This window comes from Nyctereutes procyonoides, unplaced genomic scaffold, assembly GCF_905146905.1.
Source record: "Nyctereutes procyonoides isolate TBG_1078 unplaced genomic scaffold, NYPRO_anot_genome, whole genome shotgun sequence".
Classification (NCBI taxonomy): Eukaryota; Metazoa; Chordata; class Mammalia; order Carnivora; family Canidae; genus Nyctereutes; species Nyctereutes procyonoides.
This window is the reverse complement of record NW_026575046.1, coordinates 20,426,052-20,439,495: the sequence shown is the minus strand read 5'-3', so window position 1 is coordinate 20,439,495 and position 13,444 is coordinate 20,426,052. Positions and strand designations below refer to the sequence as shown.

General features: G+C 37.3%; 1 protein-coding gene across 1 annotated transcript in view; it reads left to right on the top strand.

Annotated features, from left to right (window-relative positions):
- The window catches only part of OXCT1 (3-oxoacid CoA-transferase 1), a 124,959-nt gene that overhangs the window by 27,507 nt on the left and 84,008 nt on the right, over positions 1 to 13,444 (top strand). Inside the window, exons 6-7 of the mRNA XM_055325101.1 lie at positions 47 to 153; positions 2,661 to 2,721. Coding sequence (XP_055181076.1) covers positions 47 to 153; positions 2,661 to 2,721 — 168 coding nt within the window. The remainder of the gene's footprint in view (positions 1 to 46; positions 154 to 2,660; positions 2,722 to 13,444) is intronic.

Sequence of the window (13,444 nt, the reverse complement as noted above, 5' to 3'; positions counted from 1 at the left end):
TGGAACTCATGCAAATACCTGACAATGCCCTCTTTGTCTCCTGCAGGTGAGGGAGTTTAACGGTCAGCATTTTATTTTGGAAGAAGCAATTACAGGAGATTTTGCTTTGGTGAAAGCCTGGAAGGCAGACCAAGCAGGAAATGTGATTTTCAGGTAGTATGATGGTTTTAAAAAATTTGAATGAAACGCATTCCAGCAACTTTACATTTCCTAAATTATGATTACAAAAATGGATATATTGATGTGTTTGATGTTTAAAAACTTATTTAAAAAGTGGCTTACGATCAAACAAGCCCACCTGTCAGCATATATGTATGTGTGTGCAAGGCTACTGCTGTGCAGTCTTGGTGATGTGGTGTACTTGTGGAAATCTGTTCTAATTGGTTGGGGCCCACATTGTACCACTTGTAAGCTATTTTGAATCTAAATATCCTTGTATGTAGTCACATACAAACTACTTTTCCATGTGGTATTTTAGTTGCCAGGACAAGTTAAGTGTTAAGATGTGCTTAGCAAATGTGAGAAAAGCACACAATTGTATTTAATTTTGATATTGTTATTAATATGTATTAAGGTAAAATGCCTAAATTTTTTTGATATTCTGGAAAGATCTTGCTAACAACCATTTAGGGTCGCTTCTTTTCTAGTCATGTTGGTGTCTACTAGGAAATACTTCTGTAGGTTCTATCTGAAAAGTTGATTAATCTGGATAATGCTCAACTTTCATTCTTGTTATTTGGTTAGCCACAGATATTAAACCACAGGCTTAATAGATTTCAAGATCTTTTGATTACCCTAAGCGTATTAAATACCAAATATTTAGTATCTTAGATTTATACATTATATGGTTTTGAAAATTGTACTTTTGAATATACACATACAAGTTTTCCAAAAATTATTTATTTATTTTTCCACAAAATAAACAGTATTTTTGAAAGTATACATACAAGTTTTCCAAAATGTTTGGTCTTGAAGACTTTGCTGGTTAGGTTACAGAAATAATTTTCTTTCTTATAATATGGATATTTAGTGTTTTGGTAATAATGTTTATCTTTACCAAATGCACCTTTGGTGAGATCATAGTTAAATTCTCAGTGACTACCCTCATGTTGTTTTGTTCATTTCTGAAGACCTTATATGATATCAATATTATATTTAGTTTCTTGAATTCAGCCAGGTTTTGGTTACAACTGATTTCGGCAGTTACTCATTTTGCCTCATGTCTGCCTTATTTGACATCTTGGTGTAATGTTTGCAAAGTTAAGTTGCTTTTTTAAAAAGATTAATGAAATTGTAAGAGAAGCAAATGGAAATGAACTATTTAAACTGTTTCCATGAATTTATCATGTGTTTCACTGCCTGGCTCTGATATCTAAAGACTGCACAAGGGCTCTTCCCATCATTGACTTATGCCTGTGGTTATTGACAGGAGATAAGACTGCTCATCAGCAATGGTCAAGTGACTTAAAATTTTAAAATACTGGTTTCTTTCTTTGTTTTTTTTTTTAAGATTTTATTTATTCATTCATGAGAGACACAGAGAAAGAGAGGCAGAGACACAGGCAGAGGGAGAAGCAGGCTCCATGCAGGGAGCCTGACGTGGGACTCGATCCCCAGACTCCAGGATCACACCCTGAGCTGAAGGCAGATGCTTAACCACTGAGCCACCTGGGTGTCCCAAGATACTGGTTTCTAGGATGACCTTCACTTCTAATGGGACAACTGGTAAAATGTCTATCTAGGCCATCATTAGGACAGCCCTGCACAGCTTTGCCTCTGGCCACACTGCCCTTGGAGGTTTTGATGTTGGGCATGCCAGACATCTAGTGGAATCCAACATAGCAACTTGTGAAAGAAAGTACCCAAGGACTTCTCTCTCAGGGACACACCTGTCTTTATATTTATTCTTGAATCTAAGTGAGATAAACACTGGTGGCCTAAAAGAGCTAGTAAAAGAAAAGATATAACTTATTTTCCTTTATCATGTAAGTTTTTTTATCGACTTACACTCTCAGAAACAAGAAGTATATTAAATTTTTTTATGGATGGTGGTGGTGCATTAATTTAAGAACTTGAGTGCAAAACCATCAGCAAAATTGGCATTTTCTTGAAATTTTTACACCTCAGGGTCTGATGTGGGTGTTGCACTTCAAAAAATTTCATTAGAAATTGGTCCCCCAGAATGATCTTTATAGATGACTCACACATTACCAGTGAATGTTTCATTTTATTTCAGCAATAGATTTCTCTTTAATAGAGAATATAATTACTCTGCCTTCTCATACAAAGCCCTTGCTACCTTTCTTAATATTTTAACAAGAGCAAGTTTAGTGAAATATATAACTATAGAAATAAAGTGGCACCCCGGTTAAAAGATTTAGGCAAATTAGTTTTAAATGAGTAGATTTATTAATATCTTTTTTATCTTTCTGAATGTAATCTATATTAGAATATGAAAAATAGTCCCTCTTTCCTTCAACCCCATAAAAGCTATAATTGAATGAAATGGGGCTATTATTTTTATTTATAAAATTAACACGAAAAATATAATACATTCTTTTTAAAAGATTTAAGATTTTAGTTTATAGAAATTCTTTTAATCTGTAATCAAAGCTGAGAGAAACTCTTCTTATTTTTGGTTTTCTTTCTTCCTAATATAGGAAAAGTGCAAGAAATTTCAATTTGCCAATGTGCAAAGCTGCAGAAACCACAGTAGTAGAGGTAAGAGAAGAGGTCATTTCTGTTTTCCAGAGGTTGCTTTTTAAACTTGCTGTTATGTATTAGTTTAGAAAATTTATAACAGTTCATGTGTTTTCTGAAAGATAAACAATGGCCACTTTTAAATTTGGATATTGAAGATTCTATTTAAATATGTAATATTTGAAATTTTACTATAACATTAGTTTTTTTGGGATCAAGTCATGAAACTAGCCAGCTTTTTTTTTTTTTTAAGATTTTATTTATGTATTTGACAGCGAGAGAGCCCACAAGCACTGGGAGTGGGAGAGGGAGAAGCAGACTCCTCACTGAGCAGAGAGCCTGATGTGGGGCTCGATCTCAGAACCCTGGGATTATGACATGAACTGAAGGCAGATGCTTAACCAACTAAGCCACCCAGGTGCCCCTGAGACTGACTAGTTTATAACAGTCCTTTGGTACTTGAGTAAAATACTCCTCTTTGGGTAAAATTGCAAGATGGATTTTTATATACAGAATCCCAGAAAAATAGTAAGTTATATCATTATTTCATATACAGAATCCCAGAAAAATAGTAAGTTATATCATTATCTTATTGTAATTGATACTGAGAATTCTTTAAAGAAGAAGGAGGGTAGTATAAGTAATTGCTTTGATGTTGTTTTGTTTGGAGCATTTGAATTAAGGAACTGACTCTTTGGGCATCTCATGGTGTGGCAGAGACATGACTAATTCTGGAGCCTTTCTAGGGTTAAAGCTCTGGGATAAAACTAGGTTACTTATACCTAAACCCTGACATTTTGTATTATATGTATTTGAACCTGAAAGGAGATTCCAAAATGATTCTTAACTTGAGGCTTTGAGAATGACCTTGGAACCAAATTTTCATGAAAGTTTGAGTTAACTTCTCCTTGGGAGAGTTTTTTGTTTTCTTTTTTTTTTTTTTAAAGATTTTATTTATTCATAAGAGACAGAGACAGAGACACAGGCAGAGAGAGAAGCAGGCTCCATTCAGGGAGCCTGATGCGGAACTCCATCTGGGGACCCCAGGATCACACCCTGGGTGGAAGGCCGACACCCAGCTGAGCCACCCAGGGGACCCATCTTTGGGAGAGCTTTATAGAAACCTATCATGGGATCTGGAAATGAGAATATATGTTCATGGTTTTTCTCGTGGTGGTAGTGTCATGTGTGACATCTTTTGACTCCTGCATACATTTGGCCAAGATGATATTTCATGGAGGCAGTACCGTGGTATTTTTGAAAAATCAAATGTTAGAATTCTGTTCTTCTCTTGGAAAGTGAAATGTATTATTTTTAAAGTTCTGGGGATGTGGTACTTTCAACCTAGCATGGTGGTTTCTTTTGCAACAGCTTTAGTATATTTTTTGCATTCAAAATGGACAATGTGGTTTACTCTCACTATGCAATCTGTTTTTTTTTTTAAATATATTGAATCATCTTAATGACCTGTCCATGGCACAGGCGCGCGCATGCATACACACACACACAACACACACACATATAATATCACTGAAGAAAAGCCTATAACATAGCTTAAAATAGCTGGTAGTTTAACCCTATTGATTTTACTTCTGTAATACTTCCTGGAACTAATATTCCTTCTCTGAGTACCAAGGGCATTATGCATTGTCCTGGCTGAAGTTCTTTTTTTTTTTTCTTCTTCTTCTTCTTCTTTTATAATCTGCTTCTTTTAGCCAATCTTGTTTCTTCTAGGAACAGAAAATGACCCTCTCATGTCTGAGAATCACTGTAGATAGTAGAAAAGAGAAGAAGTTTTTTGTTTGTTTGTTTTTGGCATAAGGGAAAGGAGATGAATTCCTTTAACCAAACCTGCAAATATGGTAAAGGCTATTCCCCTTGTCTGAGAACAGACATCTCTGTCAGTGCACTCTTTTTTGCTAGACCCAGACTCACTTTTCAATATGAGACCTCAGTCAGCCACTCTCAATTAACTATGCCTGCAATGTCCAGCATGGTGGCCACTAGTTACATGTGACATTTGAATTTAAATTAATTAAAATTAAACAAGGTAAAATTCATTTTCTCTTCAGTAGCTGCATATGTCTAGTGACTACTGTTTTTTTTTTTTGTTGTTGTTGTTGTTTTTAGATTTTAGTTTTATCTATTCATGAGAGAAAGAAAGGCAGAGACATAGGCAGAAGGAGAAGCAGGCTCTCTATGGGGAGCCTGATGTTGGAATTGATCCCAGGACCCTGAGATCACACCCTGAGCCAAAGGCAGACAGTCACTGAGCCAGCCAGGTGCCCCGTGACTACTGTTTTTTTTTTTTTTTTTTTCGTGACTACTGTTTTGATCAACACAGATCTAGAACATTATCACTATGAAAAGTTTGATTGGACAGAGCTTAGAGTGATGAAGATGAAATCTAATTTGTCATTCTAGCTTAGGAATCTAAGCAAAACAGCTTTTAGATAATGGATTATCATAAGCTCAATAATAGAAGAGATCTGAATGCTCATAACCTGAATTATAAGAACTGTGTTCTCAAAAGAGGAAAATCATTTGGAATTGTGAATGGTGAGTAGATGGGATATTTTCTGATACGAAAATTCCATCTTGACTTTGTGACTTCTAAGTCTGTGTTACTCTAAGTCTAGTGAGTACCGTGGATCTGCAGCTCCTCTTCTTTGCTATGTTCTGTGTACTCTGTTACCTGCATTGACCTCCCAGATTGTGTTAGCTGCATTGACCTCCCAGATTCTGTAAATCACAGCTCTTCCTATCCTGCTTTATTTGATGGGGATCCTAGTGGAATGGATGATTATGAGCTAGTCTCTGTAGTGTGGTATTTAATAGGAATCTTCAGAAATCATAAATTACCCATATTTTCTCCTGCCTGCTAGTTATTAACAATAATAAAATAATAACAGCTACTGTTAATCAAGTATTTATTATTAGTCACTGCTATAGTCTTTATGTGCATTGTTATTTGTGTAATTCTTAAGATTTTATTTATTCATGAGAGAGAGAGAGAAAGAGAGAGAAAGAGAGTGAGGCAGAGACACAGGCAGAGGGAGAGGCAGGCTCCATGCAGGGAGCCCGATGTGGGACTCCATCCCGGGTCTCCAGGATCAGGCCCTGGGCTGAAGGTGGCACTAAACCGCTGAGCCACCTGGGCTGCCCCTTGTGCAAGTCTTATAATAGTCTTTCTTAAAGGTAGGAACCAATATTATTATTATTTTACAGACGAGGTCTTTAAAGTACAGAGATAAGTGATAAGTTTAATATTCATCTAAACTACAGATAAATATGTGACCTGATGTCACACAGCTAGGTGGACCCAAGACAGAAACACAGAGAGATTGATTCCAGGGTGTCTGTTCTTTTCCATTATTTTGTAAAATGTTCTCAAATCATCATAAATGGATGACTTTTCAAACTTTTGAAAGATACTGAATCTCTAGGAGTAGTACATTTCAATGCTAACTATTAGAATCAAGTGGAGAGGTTTTTGGCTAATTTATTCCTGTCTCTTGTACTTCCTTGCCAGTTATTCTGATCATGGTCTTTTTCTCCTCCATGACCGTATACCTCAGAGTTGGCTTTGAGAGAAGCCTCATCCTGTGATCAGTTGCTGTATGGGACCATTCATTCTTTAATTTGGTTCATTCTGTCTTGTAGCTTCTCTGAACCTTGCAGCTCTTCACAAATTTCCCTAAATACGGTGATTGAACATCTGTTCTAGTACTTTCAGACAGTCGAAAACTTTTTTAGAAGTCTTAGCACATCTCCTTTCTCTTACAGAGGAGGAAATAGAGGACATTTCTGAAGCAGAGCCTGGGCTAGAGCCTGTCTTCCGGAGTTCTGTGCCGCTCCACAGTGTGGCATCTTTGTAGCCTTTCTCCCTGTTTACACCCTGTAACTTGAGTTTGAAGGAGGTCAGGATAGAACTATAAATACATATTAGTGATAGTTCCCTTAGGCATCTCAAAATTGTTTTTGGCTTTAGAAGCAGAGGGGCAAAGGATCATAGAAGTCACCTCTTGCTTTTGTTGTTGTTGTTCATAGTTTCTTCTCTAATTAATTTACAGTAAATATTTTCTATCAATAAGTAAACCAGAGTGTTTATCTTGAATTAAAGAGAGCATAAAATTTGCCCTCAAAGTGAGTTATTTCCAGTTTCTCTAGAAGGGGAATGTTCCTCCTTTTCAAAAAGTCTCCCCTTTCAGATGTGTTTTTCATAAGCTTGTGAGTAGTATAAAACCAGTGAGGTGACCAAGTGTGTCTATTTTCTCCTTTAATAAAATCAATATGAATATTGCATTCATATTTCTTAAAACCTGCAGCCACTTGCATGCTTCACCACAAAGTTGCAATGTAGTGAATGTCAGCTGTACTCCCACTCCCCTGGCCACCATCCCCTTAAGGAACTGGTTTGCTACTGGGAAAAATAGTACAAGTGGGTGCACATATTGGCACACATGCCAGAAAGATGTTTCTCTTTTTGGCCCAGATGGTGTTATTTCTGGACCTCCTTCTCTTTGAGTGGGTGCAGTCGTCTTCCCTGATAAACTTCACAAGTTTAAGTGCAAAACCAGCCAGAGGATGACTCTTGGCATTGCATTCTGTGTGTATAATGAGAAGTGAGGACTGTCACGTCTTCCTAAGGAAACTCATTTGGCTTTTGTAGGGATCGTCTTAGCTCCTCAATTCCCTGTGAGCCCCCTCTGCCAGTCTCTTGGGTGCCTATCCCACCACCCTGGTTTTTTTTTTAAAGTGACCATCCCTGCATTTTTTTAAAGCAACTTATAATAGGAAACTCAGGGGGAGGGGCTGGAGTCCTTCACTCAGGAGACTGTTGAGCTTTTGTCTCCTGCAAGCAGCCTGGCATGCTGGCTCTGTCAGAAAAGGTCGTCTGACTCAGCCACTGAAGGCTGTTGAAGCTGTCTGCGACAGAAATAGCCCAGCTGCCTTCGTCAGGTTGTGCCATGGCTGGTGTTAGAAGACAGCACATTTTATACAAAGCCTCTTCTAGTTTAGCTAATTTCAGCTTTTAGTAAAGCAATATATTTATTATCACCGTTTGAAAAAAATTTTTTATTATATTCATATTATTGTATATTTATATATTTGCATATGAAAGAATTGCTTATATTATATACTTGATGCATGCAAATGTTGTATAAGTGTAACCTGTGTGGGTTATGAAGCATAATAATACTTTGAACACCTACGAACCCACCTAAGGTAAGAATTAGGAGATTGCTCATACTTCTCATCTGCCTGCATCCCCTGCAGCCATAATTATAATCATTATCAGGAATATGGTGTTTTATCAGTCCCTTGCTTTAAAAAAAACAATGCTCCAAGATATAAGGTTATGGACAAACCGAAAATTATTTCCCAGAGCACTATCCTAAGACTTCTGTTAAAAGAGGCAAGCCTTGGGAACCCTGACTTCTATGTTCCAGTGCTTGGCACATGCCATCTCTCCTTAGGAGATTAACGGGAGGAAAAGATGGCACATCTGCCATCCTTCTGAGCAGATACATGTTGTTTCTGATTGGTGGGTGAGGAAGGGCAAAGGTTGATTGCAGTATAAATGATATTAATTTTTAAAAATATTTTATGTCTTTAGATCTTTATTTTTTTTAAGATTTTATTTATTTGAGAGGGAGAGTGAGAGAGAGAGAGAGAACATGATCAGGTCAGAGGGGGAAGCATATTCCCCACTGAGCAGGGAGCCTGATGGGCTTAATCTCAGGACCCTGGATCATGACCTGAGCTGAAGGCAGACACTTAACCAGCTGAGCCACCCAGGCACCCCCCCCCAAATTTTTGTTTTTGATGTTCATTATGAAGGATGATAAACCTATACAACAGTAAGCAGAAGAGTAACAGGGAAGCCCCCTGGGTGCACCCCTTAGCTGCAATGACTGGCAGCCTATAATCACACCCGCCTCATCTACATCCCCATCTACCTTTTTCGCCTCCTTTATTATCTGTAAAGAAGCACCAGACATTATATCAAACCCCATTTTAGGAAGAGTTCAAGGAAGTTCAGAAATTCTCATGTGCCAGGCACTTTTGTAGGTTCTGGAAGTATGGCAGTGAACAAAACAGAGAAACAACCCAGCTCTCAATGGAGCTTACGTTCTGATGCTCAAGATAGACATGAAATAGAAAACAGAAGGGAAGTACGTGGTATGCCATATGTTGATATGTGTAAAGGAGAAAAAAACAAAAAGCATGAAAAGGAACATAAAATGTCAGGAGAAGAAACTGAAATTTTAGGTAAGGTGGTCAGTAAAAGGCCTCAGGGAAATGACTTCGGTTAGAGACTCCCAGGAAGTCAGGACACCAGCTCTGCAGCTCTCGGAGGGGAAGAAGTCGAGGCAGTAGGAGTGGCAGGTGGAAAAGCCTGTGGCGAGAACATTCCTGGTGGGTTGGAGGAGTAGGGATGAAGTCTCCCTCGTTCAGTGCAGGGTAGCAGGCTGAGGAGCATTACATGAGAGTAGCTTTCTTGAGGGTAACAGCAATAGCTTCTTCTGAGGCCATGGGAAATATGATTTGTATTTTTAGTTCACTTTGTAAGAGTTCTCAAGAGATGATTAGACCTAAATCTGACTTTAAAACTCTGAGATGAATGGGGAATGATTTTGAGATTGGAGCCTCCCGGCTCTTGTGACTCTCTGTTCCTGTTTGGAGATTCCTTGCGAATCATCTTAGAAGTGATCAAACTGGTTGTTATTTCACTTTACAATTAGAAGGTGGGAACACAGTGGATTTTAATGGCATAATCACTTCAATGGATGCTACGAATATTTAATCTCCACCAAGCAGGCCAATTAATGTATCCATGTTTTAGAGTCTTTGGTTATCTTCCTTCCTGCTTTAGAGAATACAAAAATGCCTACGGGATAAACATAATTCCTTTTCTCCTAAGTGTCTTTTATTCTTAATCTTGACATTGCTAATGCCTTATGATATTACAGCTTCTAAAGCAGTGAAACTCATAACTTGTACAAGAGACAGTAAAAAGAAAAAGCATAGGTATAAACAGAAAAAAAATTAAAGCTTTTCTCCACATAAGACAAGCACTTCTAACCAGTTAAGAGACGTCATTAGATTCAATTTCAAGCACGCACATCCATACCCAGGCAACTACTGGTCCTGCCCATATGGAATTCATTCACACATACAAATCTCTGATTAACATGTGGAAGCATGATATTTATGAGAATTTGGCTGGAATGTCAAGTCTGACATTCACTGTATGATGCATAATATGCTAAATGTCTTTTACTGCCCTTAAGTATTTACCTGGTAAAGCTCTACTTCAGTTAGTTAACTAGAATGAGGACAGCAAGAACTATTTATGCCAATCCTCTTTACAGCATCCACCTGGACCAGTTGAGTTGAACACTTGACACATATTCTTTTTTGAAAAAGGGTGGGAGGAGGTAAAAGAGCTGTTTGATACAATGTAGAGAGAATCAATACCCTCTTTCCTCCAACCCCCATGAACCCTGGCAACCCTTGATCCTAAGGGAGAATGCAGTCACTTGCCCAGGTGTTAACTTTTCAGATGGTTGTGATAAGCAGTGGATATCACTTACATCAGTTTTTGTTTTTAGACCTGTTAAATTTTATATGATCTTTTAATTTATATTTCTTTCTCTCATAGTTTTATTGTTGTAAGATTTTATTCATGCTCTGTATTTCATTTTATAATTATTACTAAATCACTCTGAAAGAGGTATCTCTAAGTTCTTATGCTATTAACCAGATATACAGTCCCTTGACAGATGATAATATCCTTACATAACTAAACTGACTGAACTGATTAACTCTACTTATTTTAAACTATTAAAGTATTTAAAGATCATTCATGACTATTAGAGACCATTGAATTTTCATGAAATGCTACATTTGTTTGAAAATATTTGAATGCTAATGAAGATGTATTTAACAAATTGTAGTTGAGTATTTTGGCAAAAATTACCTCAAAAGTAGAATTACTCATATTAATATCTGCTGTTTCCACCAAAGAAGCAGTAAATAAATACTAAAAAAGAATGGACTTGGTGAATGTCCGGTATTAACTTTACTGCCTTTTTTTTCTTGTATACCCTTATAGATTACTAAATATAATTCTTAGACTAATGACCATTTGCATCCAGAAGAGTAGCAGACTAGAAACATGGTTTATTGATGATAAAAATATATTAAATCAAGTGCTAATCCTGACATTTTATTTCGTGTTGCTTGGTAACAATGTAGCAGCTATGTAAGAGAGTTCCATTATCTCAGGTACAATGGACTTCATTGCATTGTGGGGTAGAAATACCAATTACAGCAAGTCATTTGTATGCCATTATCCTTACAAAATTTTGGTGCTATTTTTTATTGTTAGTGCAGAGATCCTGAAAGTCATTTAATAACACATGGATGAATGTATTATTTTGATGGATTGGTGAATTTTATTCTATTTTTGGCTTTTTGACTTTGTATCTGTTTATAATTTTTAAGGCTTTATAAATTTGTATTTTATCAACTTACACTGTAAAACTTAGGCTTTCGCATTTTACCGTAAGTATGTATATTCTAAAGGATGATTCATTAATTCTTAGTGAACATTTTTTATCCATGACCACCTAGAGAGGGGAGAAAAAATATCTGGGCAGAATTTCTTGCCTCACGAAAAATAATAAGGGTGTATTCCTCATCCTTCTCTAATATAAAACATTCTTAGTTTAGTACCTACTTCAGGAAAAGGAAACCTGTGGAACCAGTATGATTCATTTTAAATGAAAAGACTGATTTATATTGTGTAACTATGTATGTTCTATACATTGTTAGTTCACAGCTATTATTTAAAAGGGTTGCAGAACTATTGCCTGTGGCCTTTTTTTTTTTGTACCACATAGAGCTAAGAATGTTTTTATATTGTTAGAGGGTTATTTAAAAAAGAATATATGGCAGAGTCCACAAAGCCTAAAATATTAACTGGACTTCACAGAAAAAGTTTACAGAACCTTAGTTCACAGCATGATTTACATTTCTGTAGTCTGAATGTCTTAAATGTCACTCAGTATTATTTCTTGAAAGACACAGTGGGCTCAAGTAGAACTGAAATAGAATAATAACTGGCTTGAAAAATATTAATGAAAAATTAAATTGAAGAATTTATGTGGTAGTGAAATGAGTGTGCAATCTAATCTGTCAGACCTTTGTGGGGCAACCATAAAGAAAGGGAGGTCAAATACAACAGCTTGTGTATCTGCCCACAGTTGTTACTTTCTTTAAGATCTCAATGCTTTTGTCAGTAAATCTGACTTTAGTATTATCATGAATCCATGGACTGATTTTATTAGAAGTGTCTTGCCTTTTCCTGCCTTTTTTAACTTGTCTCATACTTGAAGGCCAGTTTCTTGTGTACACAGTGCACAGCCAGGTGAATGTTGGTACCTCAGGATTTCTGCAACCTGAGCCATGTCCAGCATGCAACTCCAGCCCCCGCCGGCCGGCAGAGTTTCCAGAAGCTGTGAAGGTGGTCTGGAGTTGGAGTCATCCTGTATTCCTGGTGTTGGGAGGGGCCCTACAGCCCTGGACTTTCTTCTTCTCTGGAATTGTACTCTCTGCATCCCAGAGAGAGGAAGGAAGAGAGTAGAGAGACTTTGAGCCTGTTGAAGTTGATTTTCTCAGCTTTCCGAACAGTGGCTTTTAGCTTCCTGGTTTTTTTAGTCAGAAACACGTTTAATATTTATTTGGTTATTTCTTATTTGTTAGTAAGGTAAATCTGGACATTTGGAATTTAACCAGGGCTGCCATGTGTTTTCTTATATAGCATCAGTCCTCTTGAAGGGATAGATAAGGCTGGAACTAGCCTAAATGGGTTCTAGTGACAAGAGGCAAAAGCCTGTTAGGTTAGCTAGATTTAACTTAACTCCTCTTTCTTCTAAACAGAAGCTCAGAAAACTCCATACTTGAGTAGCATTTCTGCAGTAACATGCTTTTTATATCACTTTCTGTTTGTGTCATGCTTTATGTTTTTCAGAGCCCTTTGACATGTATTAACTCATTTGATCCTCTTATCACCAGGTGACATAAGAAGAGCAGCAGTTTTATTACAATATTACAAATGAGAAAACTGAGATATGGGTAGGTGTCTGGGGACAGATCACTAGGAACTTGAATGGCCAAATGAAAAGCACACTTGGAAGACTTGGTTTAAGTCTTGACTTTCCATGCTCCATCTGCCACTGGCAGGCAATCATAGTACTACCAAGGCTTTATTTTTGAGATGCTCATCAATAAGAAGATTTATAAAATTGAAAACATAGGTAGATAGATATGTGGGATTTTACAGGAGGTTGGACTTAAGCACAAATGAAAGAGTCATGGTTGTAGCTTAGGTACTATGTGTAGAATGGAGGTTACAATGACATGAAGGGAGGGAGGCAGGGTGACAAGTGAGGAGATGTCTACACTGATTCAGGCAAGAGGTGATGGTGGAGTGCAGATAGGGAATTGAGGTGGACGGTATTGTGCAAGAGGAATCTATCAAACTTCCATTGAATATGGGGTGCTGAGTAGAGGAAAGGCAGAGATTGACTGGTTGGTCTGACTCTTGAGCAATGATGTGTCACTTCCTGAGATAGGAAACCTGGAGGAAGGGGAAAAACAAGGGTTCTGCTAGGCTTGAGTTGGCTTTTTTAGGCATTCAGGTGGTAACTTTGCAGGTGCACATGGTCATGTA